General features: G+C 44.2%; 3 protein-coding genes across 3 annotated transcripts in view; 2 read left to right on the forward strand and 1 right to left on the reverse strand.

The window, feature by feature from the left end:
* ch25h (cholesterol 25-hydroxylase) overlaps positions 1-182 on the reverse strand; it is a 1570-nt gene extending 1388 nt beyond the window's left edge. Inside the window, exon 1 of the mRNA XM_076078349.1 lies at positions 1-182. This exon is cut by the window's left edge and continues 251 nt beyond it. Coding sequence (XP_075934464.1) covers positions 1-172 — 172 coding nt within the window. The 5' untranslated portion in view covers positions 173-182.
* A 1161-nt stretch (positions 183-1343) lies between these two features.
* LOC142933998 (uncharacterized) lies at positions 1344-4699 on the forward strand. Its single transcript, XM_076078338.1, has 7 exons — positions 1344-1746; positions 2135-2285; positions 2377-2435; positions 2517-2604; positions 2915-2949; positions 3037-3133; positions 3254-4699. Exons 1-7 carry the CDS (start codon positions 1537-1539, stop codon positions 4303-4305), a joined length of 1692 nt encoding a protein of 563 aa, XP_075934453.1. The 5' UTR covers positions 1344-1536; the 3' UTR covers positions 4306-4699.
* Positions 4700-5089: 390 nt separating this feature from the next.
* Positions 5090-19817, forward strand: LOC142933969 (TBC1 domain family member 12-like). The gene is given in 15 exon segments (XM_076078301.1): positions 5090-5306; positions 5913-6439; positions 10091-10196; positions 10400-10527; positions 10624-10706; positions 10807-10924; positions 11130-11236; positions 11313-11375; positions 11448-11524; positions 11595-11666; positions 11789-11917; positions 18231-18340; positions 18426-18583; positions 18848-18982; positions 18985-19817. Coding segments are annotated over 14 exon segments (1851 nt in total). The 5' UTR covers positions 5090-5306; positions 5913-5951; the 3' UTR covers positions 19062-19817.
* The last annotated feature ends 32 nt before the right edge of the window (positions 19818-19849 follow it).

Here is a 19849-nt window from a genome sequence, read left to right on the forward strand (position 1 = left end):
GTTGCAGCTTGTACCTGTGCACCAGGGCCCACCTGGAGGACAGCAGGTCCAGCAGCAGGAAGGGTGTGCAGCAAGACAGGTAGACAGACAGGGAAAAGAGGACGGGGAAGACAGGTGAGTGCATGAGGGACGAGTGTCCCAGGAGGAAGATCCAGAGAGGCTGCAGCAGCATCCTGCTATCAGAGTCAGTCATTATGGGATTAAGGCTGAGAGAAGAACCACAGCTGCTTTTATAATAGCTTGGCTCCGCCCACCGCCCTGAGGTCATCACGCCCTTATAAGGACTCTTCCTGCTGTTGAAGCAGAAGTCGGAGTCAGAGGAAGAAACGAGTTGAGACACAAACGATAGCCTCTGCTGCTGATTTTACAGAGAAAGACTGAATGCACCTTCAGGTCTCAAACCTCTTTTCTCTCCACGGGTTCACATGTTTTATGATGATCAAGAAGATGAGACACTCTTCTTCTGTGGTGCGGTGGTGACCTCTACTGGACTTTACTGGACTTATACTTTAAGAACATTCTTGTGTTATAATCTCCTTATAGTACTTTATAATGATATCACTTATACATATTCATTATGATTTATAACAATAAAGCATCTTATTATGACTCATAAAGTATCAAAATATAATGATGTTTGTGGTGGTTCTGTCTCTTTGTGGTGGTTCTGTCTCTTTGTGGTGGTTCTGTCTCTTTGATGGTTAGTTAGTGAAATCTTGATAATATTAATATAAAATAAGTTTTTGTCAAAATGTGTATGAACCTGAGAATAATGCGTCTCCACTGGTGGAGTGTTTGCTCTGTGACTCGTCACATTACAGTCATTCAACAGACGCTTTTATCCAAACAACCACACCGGAGGCTCAGCTACGGGAGCCATTTAGGGGTTAAGTGTCTTGCTCAAGGACACATCGACATGCGACTAGCAGAGCCGGGGATCGAACCCCCGACTCTGATTGAAGGACGGCCCTGCTCTCCACTTGGCCACAGTCGCTCTACAGTTAAGTGAAGTAGCATGCTCTCCTTTTAGAGCAGGACTTATTATAATATATCAATTAGTACTTTAAGTACATTTTGATGCTGATACTTTTACTTTAGTAATACTTTGAATGAAGGATTTTTACTTTTAACTTGTAACAGAATATTTCCACACTGAGGTACACACAGTACTTTTACTGCAGTAACAGATCAGAGTACTTGAGTATTATTGAATAAGTTGCATTCAAAAGCTCTTAAAAACATGAACATAGCAGGAACATCTCCAGTCCAGTAGATGGCGAATAAACACCAACGAAGAAGAACCTAGCCGGAAGTTCGTGACACTACCATAATGTACACGAAGAAGAAGAAGAAGAGAAACACTTCCGGTGTCTTCACGTCTCCTCCGGTCTGTTGTTAGTGAACTAACTTTAATGTCGGACTTATTTCTCCTAAAGCGTCGCTTTTTGGATTCAATGTAAAAACAAACCAGAAACAACCGAGCTCAGCTGATGCTGCTAAACAGTTAGCATCGGTTAGCATCTGCTATCCGACAGAATGAGCTCCTCCACCGGTCTGCACACACAGCTGTCCGTCATCATGGAGGCGCTGGTCCACGCTGCGGTGGCGGAGCTGCAGAAGCTGGAGGAGGACGGAGAGGGGTTAGACCCTAACCCTGGTGACCTCCAGGTGGTCCTCCAGGTGGTCCGGAGCGGAGAAGGGCCTCGTCAGGGGAACAGACTGAAGTCCCACAGCCAGGAGAAGATGGTGAGGAGGAGGAGGGGGTTCTGTTACAGCTGAGGGTTATGTTTTATTATTATGTTTAATGTTTGACTCGTTTTATTTTCAGTGAAGTTCAGATTGAACACAACAGACAAACAAGATTAATATTAATGAACACAAAGAAACTGGAAAAGACGCGAGAGACGTAAGAGACGTGAGACTCGAGACAGACAGACAGACAGACAGACAGACAGACAGGAGGAAATAAGATTGGACCCATTGTAAATAGTGAACAGTTGTTGTCCCTTATGAATAAATCGCTGTATGAAGAGCTGACTGGTGCTGTTGTTGTCTCTGAGCTGACTGTTGTTGTCTTTGAGCTGACTAGTGGTGTTGTTGTTGTTGTTGTCCTTGTGACCGTTGACTCCGTCAGGTGCAGTTTGCGTCCCTCATGGAGGTTCTGGGTAATGAGGCTTTGGGTAAGATCATGAATGTGGTGGATGAAGCCAGACTGCTGGTGGAGCCTCCGTCTGTGAGGGGGGTCAGGAGACCTCAGACCAGCATCCTCAACAACACACGTGTTGGTACGCAGGCCACGCCTCCACAATCCAACCAATCAGGAAGGTCCCACATGATGATGTCATACTAACCATACCTGTGATCTGTCCGTCACAGAGGTGGAGCACTCGTACGGAGTCCGACTGGAGATGTCCGACACTCACAGATCCACTCAGGTAAGACTCACCTGTTGACTGACCTGCTCATCAGTGGTGCGTTCACTGACCGTCCCGTCCCTGTTCGTTGTGTGACTTCAGACCAAACCAAAGAACGAGGGAACAAAAAACCTGTTGGTGACCAGTAAAGACGAACACGGTAACATGGACCTGGGAGCCATCGCTGAGAGTGAGTACCTGATCAATACCTCATCAATCGCTAATGCTAATCGCTAGCTTACACTTATCACTGAAATACACAACTGTTTATATCACAATAACAGCTCATTTACCAAACCCTCAACATGCTAGTGATTAGCATTAGCATTAGCGATCAGCTAAGTAACGTAGATGTCCAGCTCTTCATTGGAGTTTTTTATGTTCTGTAACTGTAGCATTAAATCAAGGTGGAATTAGCATGCTAGCTAACTAGCTAAAAATACTAAATACATAACAGGATGTTTCAAACTCTGTTCTAACGTCTGATTTGTCCGTCACAGAGGTCCAACACTCGGACACTCACAGATCCACTCAGGTAAGACTGACTCCTGCTGACTCACCTGTTCACCAGCGGTGCGTTCACTGACCTGACTGTGACGTCTGTTCATTTGTGTGTCTGCAGACCAAACCGCAGAACGAGGGAACCGAGAACCCGTTTGTCCCGGCGGTGACGATCAAAGACGAACATGGCAACATCGACCTGGGAGCCATCGCTGAGAGTGAGTACCTGATCAATACCTAATCAAAAAATGCTGCTCTCATAGTTAGAAACAGGAAATCAATCGTCCCATGAATATGTCTCTGATTAATTAACTGTCATCTTTGTGTTTTCCTTCCAGGAGCTCGAGTTGAAGCCGCCGAGCCGGTAACCTCTGACCTCCAGCAGAGGGTCTCCGGCCCTCCAGAGTTCGTCCTTCAGAGCATGACCTGGAAGTACTTCTCTTGTACGGCATGCGGTAAATCGTTCACGTCTCAGAGCAGCCTGAAGGTTCACCAGCGCGTCCACACGGGAGAGAAACCGTTCTGCTGCTCCATCTGTGGCCGAGCGTTCCGTCAGCGACAGAGTCTGAGGAGCCACGAGAGGACGCACGGCGGCGAGAGGACGCACGGCGGCGAGAGGACGCACGGCGGCGAGAGGCCGCACATGTGTCTGCAGTGCGGTAAGCGTTTCTCTAAGCAGACGCAGCTGAAGACGCACGCCGTCGTCCACACGGGGGAGAAACCATACGGCTGCGACGTCTGCGGCCACCGCTTCAACGTGCGGCAGAACCTGCAGCGCCACGCGCACACGCACACCGGCAACAAGATCTACGTGTGCGCCGCCTGCGGTAAAGGCTTCACCCGCGCCGTCACGCTGAAGACGCACGAGCTCATCCACACCGGTCAGAAGCCCTTCAAGTGCGATCAATGCTCCAAAACCTTCCGGCACGCCGTCAACCTCAAGAACCACCAGAGGATCCACAGCGGCCTGAGGCCCTTCGGCTGTGACCTCTGCGGGAAAACCTTCCGCCAGTCGGTGAACCTGAAGATCCACCGGAGGATCCACACCGGCGAGCGCCCCTTCGGCTGCCGGGAGTGCGGCAAGACGTTCAGCCAGCAGAGCAGCCTGATCTCTCACGGACGCACACACTCCACGGAGCGGCCGTTCGGCTGCAGCTTCTGCGACAAGAAGTTCAACAACGCCAACAGCCTGAAGCTGCACCTGCGGGTCCACACCGGAGAGAAACCGTACGCCTGCGACGTCTGCGGGAAGACCTTCAGCCAGGGAAGCCACCTGAGGACGCACAAGAGACACGTCCACGCCGGAGGCAAGCAGTTCATCTGTGACAAGTGTGGGAAGAGGTACTCGGACCAGCGCAACCTGAAGCTGCACAAGTGCGGCTACGCGTGAACGTCAGAGATGAAATGGGCCGTTTCTTTAGTGGAGTCTGGTTCGGAGATGTTAATGATGGGGGGGGGGGGGGGGGTGTTCAACCAATCAGAGCTCATACATGTTGACGCTTCCTTTGGTCCTGAAGCTCAGTCAGTTTAAATACTACACTACCCATGAGCCTCTTTGTTCTTTCAGATGTTTCAACCACTGAAAATGGAACTAATGATGTCACCTGATACAAGCCCCGCCTACTGAAACACCGCTCTCTGATTGGTTGTAACCACTACTTAGTTCTAATTATGTTGCTGAAATGGTCTGTAAATGTGTAAAATATGCACATTAATGCTTTTTATAATGTTGTAGATTATATTTTTCATTTGTTGGAAAATAAATAAATACAATCTACAAACCAGTTTGTTCTTTAATGAGCCTTTAAAGTGGTCACATGACACTTCTGATTAAATATTCACTGTTACAAGTAAAACTCAACAAATACGCTAAAATAATATCAATTAAATTTTGTTTGTTTTTATGAATTTCTGCTTATCACCGTCTTTTCTTTCTGGATGATATATATATATATATATATATACGTATATGTATATATATACACATATATGATAGATGATATATTATCCATTCACGATATATATGGTGTAGAGAGACCAGACTGGATTAAAATAAATAAAAAGATGAAGAATTTATGTATTTATTGTTTATATATCAGAACGTTTACAATGAATTCAACGTTGATCCTCATCATTCCGTCTGACGTCAGGCTGTGACGTAGCCTTCACTACGTCACCTGACCTCAACATGGCGCCGCTCCGCCCTGAGCTCACCTGCCACCGCGGAGGATGAGAGACACGCAGACCGACCACACGAGCGTCCCTCTGCCGGCCTGAGGGCCCTGTGTCCCGGTATGATGCTCCGGAGGACTCCGCTGTCTCTTCACCGAGGAGGAGGCGTCACAGCCGGCTTTGTTTCTGCCGAGCAGCGCTGACAGAAGATCCAGAGAGGTGAGTGGATAAGTTACCGACAACAAGACCGGAAACCAGCGGGGCCAGCCTTCAAAATAAAACGTAATATAACAAGAATGGAAACCAGCGGGGCTGGCCTTCAAAATAAAACGGAATATAACAAGACCGGAAACCCGTGGGGCCGGTCTTCAAAATAAAATGTAATATAACAAGAACAGAAACCAGCGGGGCTGGCCTTCAAAATAAAACGTAATATAACAAGACCGGAAACCAGCGTGGTTGACCTTCAAAGTAAAACCTTTTATATCACCTGAACGAGAAGATAATAATAAAGTGATTGAAAACCAGATGAAAATCACCGGCACTAGAAATGAAGAAGAAAACATGTAAACTAGTGAAACGTTAATGGTTTTGTAGTTAAATGGCTTCTTTCTAGTCTTCTAGTCTACATGTGAACGTTCACGCAGTGATGACGAGACTAACATGTAAACTAACGCTCACTCACACACACGCTGTGGGGCTCAATTCTTCAAAATAAAATACCAACTGAGCTCCGCTAATGATTATTCATTTACTTTAAAATTATTAGAATTTTAAAAAGTCAAGAGATTAACATTTTTTTCTGAAATACTTTGTCCTTCATAGACAGGAAGTGTGTTTGAAGGTGTTCTCTGTTGGAGTGAAATGGAAAGAAGCGACAATGTCATCGCCTGGGGTCAGCAGGTCACATGTTCCGGACACGGCGAGTGTTTGGACCTCACCTGTACCTGCTCCGCGTCAGAATACGGCCTGAGACGACCAATCAGATGCTGCTCTGACAGTCAGGGGGCGGGGCCTAGTCTGACAGACGACGCCTCCCAAACAGACAGGGATAGTCAAAACGTGGAAGTGAAGAGTTGGTCGGCGTCAAAGGATAACCTCTGTGGGATAACTTCTGACTCCCCCCCGGATGAGACGCCCCCCTCAGACTCTGACTCAGACACACTGGGGGTGAGCTCTGATGATGACGCCTTCACCACTGAGCCCCCGCTCCCCGCCCCCACCCTTCGCTACAGGAACACGTTTGAGTGCGGCCGCAGGCAGAGCGTTCCGGATCAGCTGGTGCAGGACGACAGAGGTCCAGAGTCTGAGCTCCAGTCCAGGAGACCAGGACTCGTTGAGTACTTTAGCAGGTAACTCAGACACAAGGCTGATCAATATTACATCAATACCAGATTAATACTAGATCAATATTACATCATTACCAGATTAATACCAGATCAATATTACATCAATACCAGATTAATACCAGATCAATATTACATCAATACCAGATTAATACCAGATCAATATTACATCAATACTAGATCAATATTACATCAATACTAGATTAATACTAGATCAATATTACATCAATACTAGATTAATACTAGATCAATATTACATCAATACCAGATCAATTCCAGATCAATATGACATCAATACTAGATCAATACAAGATCAATATGACATCAATACTAGATCAATACTAGATCAATATTACATCAATACCAGATCAATATTACATCAATACTAGATCAATATTACATCAATATCAGATTAATACCAGATCAATACTAGATCAATATTACATCAATACTAGATCAATACTAGATCAATATTACACCAATACCAGATCAATACTAGATCAATATTACATCAATACCAGATCAATATTACATGAATACCAGATCAATACTAGATCAATATTACATCAATATCAGATTAATACCAGATCAATACTAGATCAATATTACATCAATACTAGATCAATGCTAGATCAATATTACATCAATACCAGATCAATATTACATCAATACTAGATCAATATTACATCACTACCAGATCAATATTACATCAATACTAGATCAATATTACATCAATACTAGATCAATATTACATCAATACTAGATCAATATTACATCAATACTAGATCCATATTACATCAATACTAGATCAATACTAGATCAATATTACATCAATACCAGATCAATATTACATCAATACTAGATCAATATTACATCAATACCAGATCAATATTACATCAATACCAGATCAATATTACATCAATACTAGATCAATACTAGATCAATATTACATCAATACTAGATCAATATTACATCAATACCAGATCAATACCAGATCAATATCACATCAGTACCAGATTAATACCAGATCAATATTCCATCAATACTAGATTAATATTACATCAACACCAGATTAACACCAGATCAATACGAGATCAATATCACATCAATACCATATCACTATTACATCATTACCAGATCAATACTAGATCAATATTACATCAATACTAGATCAATATTACATCAATACCAGATCAATATTACATCAATACCAGATCAATATTACAACAATACCAGATCAATACCAGATCAATTCCAGATCAATACTAGATCAATATTACATCAATACCAGATCAATATTACATCAATACTAGATCAATACTACATCAACACTAGATCAATACCAGATCAATTCCAGATCAATACCAGATCAATTCCAGATCAATACTAGATCAATATTACATCAATACCAGATCAATATTACATCAATACTAGATCAATACTACATCAACACTAGATCAATACCAGATCAATTCCAGATCAATATTACATCAATACCAGATCAATATTACATCAATACTAGATCAATACCAGATCAATACTAGATCAATATTACATCAATACCAGATCAATATTACATCAATACTAGATCAATATTACATCAATACTAGGTCAATACTAGATCAATATTACATCAATACCAGATCAATATTACATCAATACTAGATCAATATTACATCAATACCAGATCAATATTACATCAATACTAGATCAATATTACATCAATACTTGATCAATATTACATCAATACTACATCAATATTACATCAATACCAGATCAATACTAGATCAATAATCCATCAATACTAGATGAATACTAGATCAATATTACATCAATACTAGATTAATACTAGATCAATATTACATCAATACTAGATTAATACTAGATCAATATTACATCAATACCAGATCAATTCCAGATCAATATGACATCAATACTAGATCAATACTAGATCAATATGACATCAATACTAGATCAATACTAGATCAATATTACATCAATACCAGATCAATATTACATCAATACTAGATCAATATTACATCAATACTAGATCAATATTACATGAATACCAGATCAATACTAGATCAATATTACATCAATATCAGATTAATACCAGATCAATACTAGATCAATATTACATCAATACTAGATCAATACTAGATCAATATTACACCAATACCAGATCAATACTAGATTAATATTACATCAATACCAGATCAATACCAGATCAATATTACATCAATACCATATCACTATTACATCATTACCAGATCAATACTAGATCAATATTACATCAATACTAGATCAATATTACATCAATACCAGATCAATACCAGATCAATATTACATCAATACCAGATCAATACCAGATCAATATTACATGAATACCAGATCAATACTAGATCAATATTACATCAATATCAGATTAATACCAGATCAATACTAGATCAATATTACATCAATACTAGATCAATGCTAGATCAATATTACATCAATACCAGATCAATATTACATCAATACTAGATCAATATTACATCACTACCAGATCAATATTACATCAATACTAGATCAATATTACATCAATACTAGATCAATATTACATCAATACTAGATCAATATTACATCAATACTAGATCAATACTAGATCAATACTAGATCAATATTACATCAATACCAGATCAATATTACATCAATACTAGATCAATACTACATCAACACTAGATCAATACCAGATCAATTCCAGATCAATACCAGATCAATTCCAGATCAATACTAGATCAATATTACATCAATACCAGATCAATATTACATCAATACTAGATCAATACTACATCAACACTAGATCAATACCAGATCAATTCCAGATCAATATTACATCAATACCAGATCAATATTACATCAATACTAGATCAATACCAGATCAATACTAGATCAATATTACATCAATACCAGATCAATATTACATCAATACTAGATCAATATTACATCAATACTAGGTCAATACTAGATCAATACTAGATCAATATTACATCAATACCAGATCAATATTACATCAATACTAGATCAATATTACATCAATACCAGATCAATATTACATCAATACTAGATCAATATTACATCAATACTTGATCAATATTACATCAATACTACATCAATATTACATCAATACCAGATCAATACTAGATCAATAATCCATCAATACTTGATGAATACTAGATCAATATTATATCAATACCAGATCAATACCAGATCAATACCAGATCAATACTAGATCAATACTAGATCAATATTACATCAATACCAGATCAATATTACATCAATATTACATCAATACCAGATCAATACTAGATCAATATTACATCAATACCAGATCAATACTAGATCAATATTACATCAATACCAGATCAATACTAGATCAATATTACATCAATACCAGATCAATACTAGATTAATATTACATCAACACCAGATTAACACCAGATCAATACTAGATCAATACCAGAGGACTGTGTTATGAAGCTCAACACAACGTTTTCTGATCTGTAGACCAGTGTTGTTGTTGTTGTTGTAACCAATGGGTTAACCCCTCGTGTGTGTGTGTGTGTGTGTGTGTGTGTGTGTGTGTGTGCGTGTGTGTGCGCGCACGCCCGTGCGCAGCAGGAGGAAGCAGCGGTCCGTCAGTCAAAACATTCCTGGTTGGAAGCTGTTTGGTAAAGTTCCTCCCAAACTGAGTCCCTCCAAACAGGCTCGGATCATCCAGCAGGTACTGATGTCAAAATAAAAGTATATTTAAGAAGCACCTGTAGCAGGTAGATCAGACGTCTTTTCAAAATAAAAGACAAAAGCTAGACAAGAAAATATAAAAATACACACACACTGTCTACACACACAGTCGTACTATCCACACTGACTAGTGTCAATAGTGTTTACAGTGTTTACAGTGTTGTGCTATGATGTCGTGCACAGGAGTTCGAGGCACGGCAGATTGCAGCCTGCAGCTCTCCTACCCATCATGCCGCGGGGCAGCAGAGCAAGAAAAAGGTGGAGTGCGAGCCGCTGTCGACCACAGCGCTGATCCTGGAGGACCGGCCGCCGTATGACTACTTCCTGAATCTCTACATATCCGTTGAATCACTTCCTGTCTGTAAACTGGCGACCATTTTGTGTCCTAACAGTGTGTCTGTGTGCAGGAACCTTCCAGCCAAGTCAGCAGAGGAGACCCAGAGACACAGACAGCAGTACGAGCAGATGGTGGCCGGAGCTAAGAGGAGAGGTGTGTTTGATTTAACCTGCTGCACCTCCCACACGAGTGGAGCTTAACAGAGTATATGTTGTGAATTATTTTCAGTCACTTCCTGTTTGTCTCCCGTCAGAGCTGAAGGAGGCTCAGAGGAGGCAGCAGCAGAAGGAGGAGCAGCTCAGACAGGAGGAGGAGATCTCCAACACCTCGCTGGTCTGGAACCAGCACATCCTGCCAAACTGGGACGCCATGTAGGTGATGATGTCAGAGAGTCTGAGGTGATGTCAGAGAGTCTGCGGTGATGTCAGAGAGTCTGCGGTGATGTCTGAGAGTCTGCGGTGTTGTCAGAGAGTCTGCGGTGATGTCAGAGAGTCTGAGGTGATGTCAGAGAGTCTGAGGTGATGTCAGATAGTCTGCGGTGTTGTCAGAGAGTCTGTGATGATGTCATTGTGTCAGGAGGTCTAGTCGTCGGGCTCAGGACCTGTGGTGGGGGGGTTTACCTCCCAGCGTCAGAGGGAGAGTCTGGAGCCTCGCCGTGGGCAACGAGCTGAACATCACAGCAGGTATTCTCCTCTTCCTCCTAACCTTCCTCCTAACCTTCCTTCTAACCTTCCTCCTAACGTTCCTCCTCTTCCTCAGAGCTGTATGAGATCTTCCTGTCCAGAGCGAAGGAGAAGTGGAGGAGCCTCAGTGAGACTGAAGGTAACTAGAAGCTAGTTGAAGTCTTTAAACTGATGGATCTCCTGTGACTCACCTGGACATGTTTACCTGCAGACGGAGTGTCCTCCGGTCTGGAGCTCATCTCTCAGGAAGTCTCCAGGACTTTGTCTTCGCTCTGCGTCTTCCACAAGGTCTGAAACCTTCACCTGATGTCCTTTAGGCTGGAGAGACAGGAAGTAAATTATGACTTTTATTTTGTAGGGCGGTCCTTACCACGACCTGTTGCAAAGCATTCTGGGAGCTTACACCTGTTACAGACCTGATGTGGGATATGTGAGTCTCACACACAGACACACACACACACACACCCTCCTCTGTCCCCCCACAGACTGATCCAGTCCACCACCCTCTCACCTGTCTCTCTCTCTCTCTCTCTCTCTCTGTCTCTCTCTCAGGTGCAGGGTATGTCTTCCATGGCTGCCATGTTGATCCTGAACATGGACGAGGTTCAAGTCTTCATCAGCTTCTCAAACCTGATCAACAGACCCTGTCAGCTGGCTTTCTACAGAGGAGACCACCAGCTGGTACTTATCTAGACTTACTCTACACAACAACCCACCTAACCTGAACCCGCACCCGTATTTCATCTATATATACCTAATGTATAATGACGACTATAATAAAGTTTAAGTCTCTGTCTCTCTCTCTGTCTCTGGTGGGCAGTGTGGAGAGCGTCGCTAAATGTTTGGTGATTTTTCTCAAACTTTTCTTCAACCTCCCTCCATAGTTCACTGTGTGATTGAGTTGTGGTGGTTTGAGGTTGTTGTCGGGGTATTTTGGTGTTTTGGGCGGACAGAGAACCGTGTTTCTTGTCGGGGATGGCGTCCTCTGAGACGTCGTCCATGTCTTTGAAGCATGGCGTTCGTGTTCAGCCCGACCAGTGTGTCCCGGTAGAGGCGATTCTCCTGGCGGTGGAAGACCGTGTGGGACACGCTAACCTGTGCTATGCCTCCAGGATGAACAGAGGTGTGCTGGTGTTTCTGAAAGAGGAGCATTTTGTAGCAGAGTTAATATCGAGCGGCGTGTTATGGTCTGGCTCTTAAACCACAACAAAACGTAACGAAAACTCAGGCACGGTGCTAAATAAAGAAACCACCTTTATTAGAAAAACGTCGGGACAGTTCAAAGTGCACAACAGGAGAGCATTCTCGCAGCCTCCCAGACGGTGTAACTGCTCCCCCTAAACACCCCGTGTAGCACACCAGGTGTAGGGCGAAGGCGTTGGCCAGCTGCCTCCAATCTTCCTGATGGCCCTGGGCCGTCACACCCCCCCATAAAGACAGGGTCCTCACAGGCCCCTGGACATCACCCATGCCCACATGTCATTCCTTCAGCTACTTCGTCATCTCCCATCTCAGCTACTGGTACCTTGAAGCAATCTGGTAGCTGGCGTTTAGGGATCCAAAGCCTAGGCCTGAAATCATGTTTTTCACCAGAGTGGGACTTCCGGTCATCTTTGGTGGTCTCCTCTTTTGGTATTCAACTTCATCCACAGTCCACACAGCCCCCTTAACGTTCTCAACGCGAACAAAACACTTGTGCAGACTCAGGTTGTGGCGCACAGCATTCCTCCATGTGGCTGTGTTCCTCCTGAAATAGGCAAACTTGCGTGTAAACACCGTGTGTGTGGGAGTGTGTGTGCAGGCTGGAGGAGCTGATGACTGAGGGACTCTGGCGCATTGGGGTGATGGGGGTGGCAGCTGAGGTGGGGGGGTGAGGAAGACCCTCTGGGTACATATCGATGTCCCGCTTTAACAGAGAGCCACTGGAAGCCAGGTTCAGAGGTTGGTTAAAAGGCTTTGGCTCTGAGGGGCGCATGTGCAGGTGGGTCATCATGGCCTGGAGTCGCTCGCTCTCTTTCGCCAGCTGAATCTCCAGTTGCTGAACCACCTGCATCTGGACTCGGCACTGGGCAGTGCTGCGGTCATCTAGGGCGTGCTCATTGTTCAAGTGCTTGATGAACTGTCCCATGTCCTCACACAGTGCTTCACAGCCAGGCCACTTGCCCTCTCCATGGCCGTAGAGAGGATGGGAGCCGGCATGCTCCTCATGATGGCTGCTGGGGGGTTGGCCGCCTTTGGGGTAATAGGGGACATGGTCATCTCCGCTGTCTGCCTTGGTGAAGCTGGATATCCACTCAAACAGTCTGGCTCTGTCTCTCTTTGGGGTGTGGCTCTGTCCGTTGATCAGGCTGTGCAGTGGGATGTGAGCGCTGGCAGCTTTGGGTAAGGCTGAGGTAGAATTGGAGCTGTTGGTGCTCAAGTCCAGGCCCTCGGCCTGTTTCAGGGCATCCTCATGGACTACATGGCGGCGGTGGGCTGCAGTGGGACCAGGCCTTGTCTCTGGAGGTTGAGGATGTGCTGCTGCTGAAGCTGCTGCATCTGGATCAGCTGCTGCTGGAAGGCCAACTGCTTACTACCTAACTCTTTTGCCGCTTGCTTCCCGGCCTGCTGCTGCTGTTGCTGTTGCTGCTGTTGACTCAGAAGCTGGAGATGCAACTGCTCCTGCTGCTTCTTGTAATACTTCTTGTAATACTTCTTGTAACTGCTGTAGCATTAGAGCCTGCTGTTGCTGCAGCAGGGTCTGAAGCTGAGGGGGAGACAGCATCTGTTGCATCTGCTGAGGAGTGATCATCTGTGGACTCATCATTGCCATGGACACAGGCACCTGCACAGCGTTCTGTTTGACCTCGTTGCTGCCAGGGGAGTTGAGTCCAGAGGCGTGCTGGAGGAGGAACTGTCTGGCTGCCTGGAGCGCCTTGTTTTGAATGAAGTATCCGCCTGCCTGATTTTCTGGAAGAACAGACTGGAACAGCTCACTCAGCGTGGAATCAGCTTTTTGCTCGCTCGCCAACTCACTCTCTGCTTCCCACTCGTGACCGGCCGCAGTCATGGCGCGCGTCACGGCGCAAGCCTGGAATACATCTGGATACCGCTTCTCATTCTCATCAGGGCCTTTACTACCCAGCGGTACCGGGACAAGTACCGGTTGAGCTGGATCATCAGGCCAGACACGTGCCCCAGCCACGTCGTTACCCAGAACCAGCATAACACCATCTATAGGTAGAGCAGGGCGTACCCCCATTGCGACTTCTCCTTCAAATAGATCCGAGTGGAGCACAAGTTTATGTATTGGCACCTGAAAAACAGACATGCCCATACCCAATACCGGTATAAAGAAACCCGTGTCAGTTTCCGCAGAAAAAGGCAGAGCAGACGCCAGGATAAATGAATCAAATGCTCCAGTGTCACGCAATATGGTCACCGGCACCTTCCTGTCAGTACCCACCAGAGACACATGTCCTTTTGTGATAAAAGGCAAAAATGAAGTCAAATCGGGCTTTTCCATGAGAGATGTCAGATTACTCAAATTGTCCGCAATAACCAACTTGGAAACTGGCGCAGCCAGAGCAGCTGGTTTCACCTGCGCGCCATTATACCTGTTCTGCGACTTGCGCAAAGCGCAGTCTCTTTTCCAGTGCCCTACTTCATGGCAGAAATGACAACTATCGTCAGAGGTACGGACACCACGGTCAGCTCTCTGTTCCGAATGAAAATTTCCACCAGAACGGCCAGAGAAATACCGGGCAGGACCACTTTCCCTACCAGCAAAGCCATAAGCGCGTGGATCCCCGCCGCTACTTCTGTGGGTTAAAACATAATCATCTGCCAACGCAGCAGCCTCACCTGCAGTCTTCACCTTTTGCTCACTGATGTACATAGCAATGACCTCTGGGACTGAGTTTTTAAACTGTTCAAGCACCATCAGGTTACACAGATCATCAAAATCTTTGACATCCGACGCAGAATACCAACGGTTAAATTGAGTCCCCAAATCACGGGCAAACTCAAGATGCGACCTGTCCCCTCTTTTCCAACTTCTAAACCGCTGACAGTAAGCCTCAGGGACCAATTCATACGCCTTTAGAATCGCAGCCTTAACATAATCGCAACTGTCACCTGTAGTCAACGAAGAGAAGGCTTCCTGAGCGCGCCCCGTCAATACACACTGCAGTAATATTGTGCGGTCCGAATTTGACCAGTCCCTCATGTCTGCAGCACGTTCAAACATCATAAAAAAGGTCTCAACATCTCTCTCATTGAACTTTGGCACCAAATGTAAATTATTCAAAATCTCATGTGAATCATCACGCCGGGCCGACTCTTCACTCCGTGAATTATCACCCAATTTACCTTCCCCCATCAGCTTCAGTCTCTCGCTTTCTAAATCCAACTTAACCCTTTCCGTTTGCTGTCGCATTTGTTCCAATGCCACCGCTTTCTCTAACTCTGCTTGCTGTCGTACTCTTTCCAATTCCAAATCCCGTTCTTTCTCCAGCTGCATTCTTAACATCAACATTTCTTTCTGTTGTTCAAAGTTTAAAGTTAAGTCAGGGAGCGACTCCTTAACAACAGCAGCCCCAGTTAGGTTAATGGCCGTAGGTGACGGTTTTGGAAGTGTCAGAATGTCCATGTCGTACAAATTTGCACTCAAAATAGCCTTAACATTTTCTTTTAATCTTTTAGCACCCACATCTATTTTATAGTAGTCGGCTATCTTTATTAACTGATCCTTTGTACATTGATCTAACAATGCCTCGGACGGAGCTTCAATGAAGTTATCCACCCCTGCCATGACGCACAAATGTTTGGAAAATCTGTAGACATTTTAGAGTATTTTCCAGACGCAGACAAGTTTATTAGAAGTGTTTCGGCATACAGAAAGTGATTGATATAGAGGATTTAGATGAAAAGAAACGTTTCCGTCTAAAGAAGCACATGACTAGTCTCAGAAAGCTAAAGAAGAGAAATGAAGGGAACGGTTCCAAAAGGTTAATCCTCCCCAAGGGGCTGCTGGTGGTCCCTGTATAAACCCCCTGTGACTGACAAAGAACACTGAACTCTATGAACATTTGGAGTCTGAAAGACATTCTGGTTTCAGTCAGAGACAAAGCTCTGGTTCTCAATTTATGTGTTTTCTTTAGTATTTATATTACGGTTGTTTTTTGTTGTTGCATGAATTAGTTTTCTTGTAGTTATTGATAAACTGTAAACGGAATTTAATAAGAAATAAAGATACCTTTAAACCTCTCTCTGTCTGTCTCTCTGTCTCTGTCTCTCTCGCTCTGTCTGTCTCTGTCTGTCTCTGTCTCTGTCTCTCTGTCTCTGAGCGTAAGGAGTGTGGAGTTGACGGAGCGTGTTCGAGAGCGATTAACACTGATTTTTTCCGGGATTTTTTCGTCACTAGTTAACGTTGGATGTGATAGTGTATCTCACGGTGTTTGTGTGAACATTTAGCTGGTTTTAGGGTCTTTGTGAGTGGTTGCAGTCGATCAGCGCGTGTCGGCGTGCTAAACGCCACCATGGACATGACCGAACTCACGAGGAAACACGGCATAAAGATCCCGCCGACTTTCCCGGTTTCAGTGGAGGAAAGCGGCCTGGCAGTGGGTGAACTTGTCGGACACAGCAGCGTGAAGTCCGCTGCACGAATTAACAATGCCGTGGTCATCTTTTTAGATACAATCGGAAATGCGGAAGTGGTGATTGACAACGGAATCGAGGTGGGCGATAACTTCTTCCCCGTTTACCCTCTCTGCACACCGGCAGTGAAGGTAACAGTGTCCAACGTCCCACCGTTCATCAGAGATGAAGACATAACCAGAGAACTATCAAGACACGGGAGGATAGTGTCTAAGGTGAAGAAGGTGTCCTCTGTGTGCAAGTCTCCTCTCCTGAAGCACGTGGTGTCTCACAGGAGACAGCTGCTCTTGATCCCAAACAACGGGAGCCAGGGGCTCAACCTAGTGTTCAGGATCAGGGTGGATGACTTCGACTACGTAATTTATGCAACAACTGATGTCTTTAAATGTTTCAGTTGTGGAAAAGTGGGTCATCAGAGTAGAACGTGTCCTGAGAAAAACAGCTCTCATAAGAACCAGAACCAGACAGGTACTGAGGAGGGCAGAGGAGACAAGCAAGACGGACAGGACGGGCGAGATGGGGTCCAAAAGACGAGGGAGGAGGGGACAAGCGGGTTACAGGAGGTGAGGGAGGAGGGGACAAGTGGGGTACAGGAGGTGAGAAAAGAGAGGGAAAGTGGGGGACGAGGTGATAAAGGACGGGGCAAGTGAGGTCCAGAAGGTGAGGGAGAGTACTGGAGGACAGGTGGAGACAGGTAGGGAGGTGGACATGGAAGCAGACGAGGAGCAGCTCAAAGCCCCTCAGCTGAAGAGGAAACGGAGAGGGGACAGCGGAAGCTCACAGGCGAAGAAAGTGGCAACGAAGGAAAGTGAAGGAGCGGCAGAGTGTGAGTCCAGTCTGGAAGAGGACTCTGAGTCAAGTTGGGAGGAGGACTCTGAGTCCAGTCAGGAGGAGGACGCTGCTGCTGACAGTGAGCCCTCTAAACACGGTGCTGGCAGCTGTAGGAACTCTGGAGACTACAGCATGGAGAAGATAAAGGACTTTCTGAAGAGGAGTAAGAATGTGAGAGGAGCCAAAGTGGAGGACTACCTCTCTGACAAAGAGAAGCTCTCCAGCTCTGCCAGATCTCACATGAGAAGCAAGGACAGAGGAGGTCTCACGAAGCAGGAAGGCTTCAGACTGAAGAAAATAGTTCACAAAGTGAACAAAGAACTGGACAAAGATGGAGCTCAGTGAGGATAAGATATCACAGTCTAAAGACAATCAAAGACACATTTAGGTTTGTTGGACTTTATTTGGTTAACTGTTTTAACTGATAAAGAAACATGTTCAAAGAAAATAAAGGTTTTCTAAAAATCAAAAAAAATAAAATATCTGTCTCTGTCTCTCTCTCTCTGTCTCTCTCTTTCTTTAGATGCTCAGGTATTTCGGGACCTTCCAGGTGTTCTTCCAGGAGACTCTTCCTCGTCTCTTCCTTTACTTCCAGTCTTCAGGTGTGACTCCAGACCTCTACCTCATGGACTGGTGAGTCACACCTCAGGTAGAGTCCAGGTAAACTGCTAGCGTAGCTTAGCACAAAGATCTTCTAAACCCTGCCCCCGCTCTCCAGGATCCTGTCCCTCTACATGAAGCCCCTCCCCCTGGACGTGGCCTGCAGAGTTTGGGACGTCTTCTTCCGGGACGGGGAGGAGTTCCTGTTCAGGACCGCTTTAGGGATCCTGAGGCTCCACCAGGATGTCCTGCTACACATGGACCTGATCAGCATCGGTGAGTCATCGCCTCACCTGAGATCAGGAAACACCTGCAGCCATCCAGCTTTAACCTGAACCTGTCCTCTTCCTCCTCTTCTTCTATCTCTCTCCTCCTCCTCTTCCTCCTCCTCATCCTCCCTCCTCCTCTTCCTCCCCCTCTTCCTCCCCCTCTTCTTCCTCTCTCCTCCTCCTCCCTCTTCCTCTTCTTCCTCCCTCTTCCTCCTCCTCCTTCCTCTTCCTCTTCCTCCTCCTCCTCTTCCTCTTCTTTCTCCTCCTCCAGCTCAGTTCCTGTCCCGCCTCCCCAACAAGGAGCTGCTCTCTGATAGGCTGTTCTCCTGCATCTTGGTCACGCCCATGCTGAGCGTGAACAGGAAGTGGACTCAGGTGAGTCAGCTGACGGGAATAAATAAGAATAATAACAATAAATAAAAACCTATTTTATTTTTCTGTCTCAGGTTTTGTCATCCTGCAGAGACTCAGAGAGGAGCAGCTGATCTTCTTCTTATTGTTTTTATTATTATTATTATTATTATTATTATCATTATTACTTCATCTACTCAACATGATGTCACTGTTCATTAATTTATCTTTATTTGTTTCTGTAATAAAACATTAAAATATGAACTGAAGGACTAAAGCTGCTGTTATGAGAAATAAAGAAATAAAAGCCTCAGTTATTAATAAATGTGCAGGTTAATTCGACAATAATTTAAGTGGGTTGAGCCCCCTCATTTACATATATTACATGTAAATATCAATAGATAAGGGAATTAATCAATAAATAAATGTAAACAGAAACGAATAAATTGGAAAATTAAATATGAAAATAGATTAATAAAAAAAGTAAATTATTTAATACATTTTCTTTGTTTATTTTTCTATTTCTGAGGATATTTATTCATTTTTTAAATTAGCCTGCCATTAAGTATTTATTCATGTATGATTTCTACAGCTTTAGGCCTCCATAGGACAAGAACACTGAAACGAAATGTGAAACCATATTTAATGTTCTTTTTAAATCAAAACATGTTTTTATGGGTCTGTTTCTGAGTCGACGAACAAACTTAGTCATTTTTATTTTTATTATTTAAATTTGTATTATTTAAGTGTTTATTCTCAGCTGTTTCATTTTTGTTTATTTAGTTCATAACGAATCAATAACTCTAATAACTCAACATTATTTATTGTCACACCTGTAAAGTAAAAAGTATTTGTATGTTGTTAAACCACCTGTTGAGCTTCAGACTGTATCTACATGTTTTATCATATTTATTACGTTATG

This window comes from Anarhichas minor, unplaced genomic scaffold, assembly GCF_050575085.1.
Source record: "Anarhichas minor isolate MPS153535 unplaced genomic scaffold, ASM5057508v1 ptg000065l, whole genome shotgun sequence".
NCBI lineage: Eukaryota > Metazoa > Chordata > Actinopteri > Perciformes > Anarhichadidae > Anarhichas > Anarhichas minor.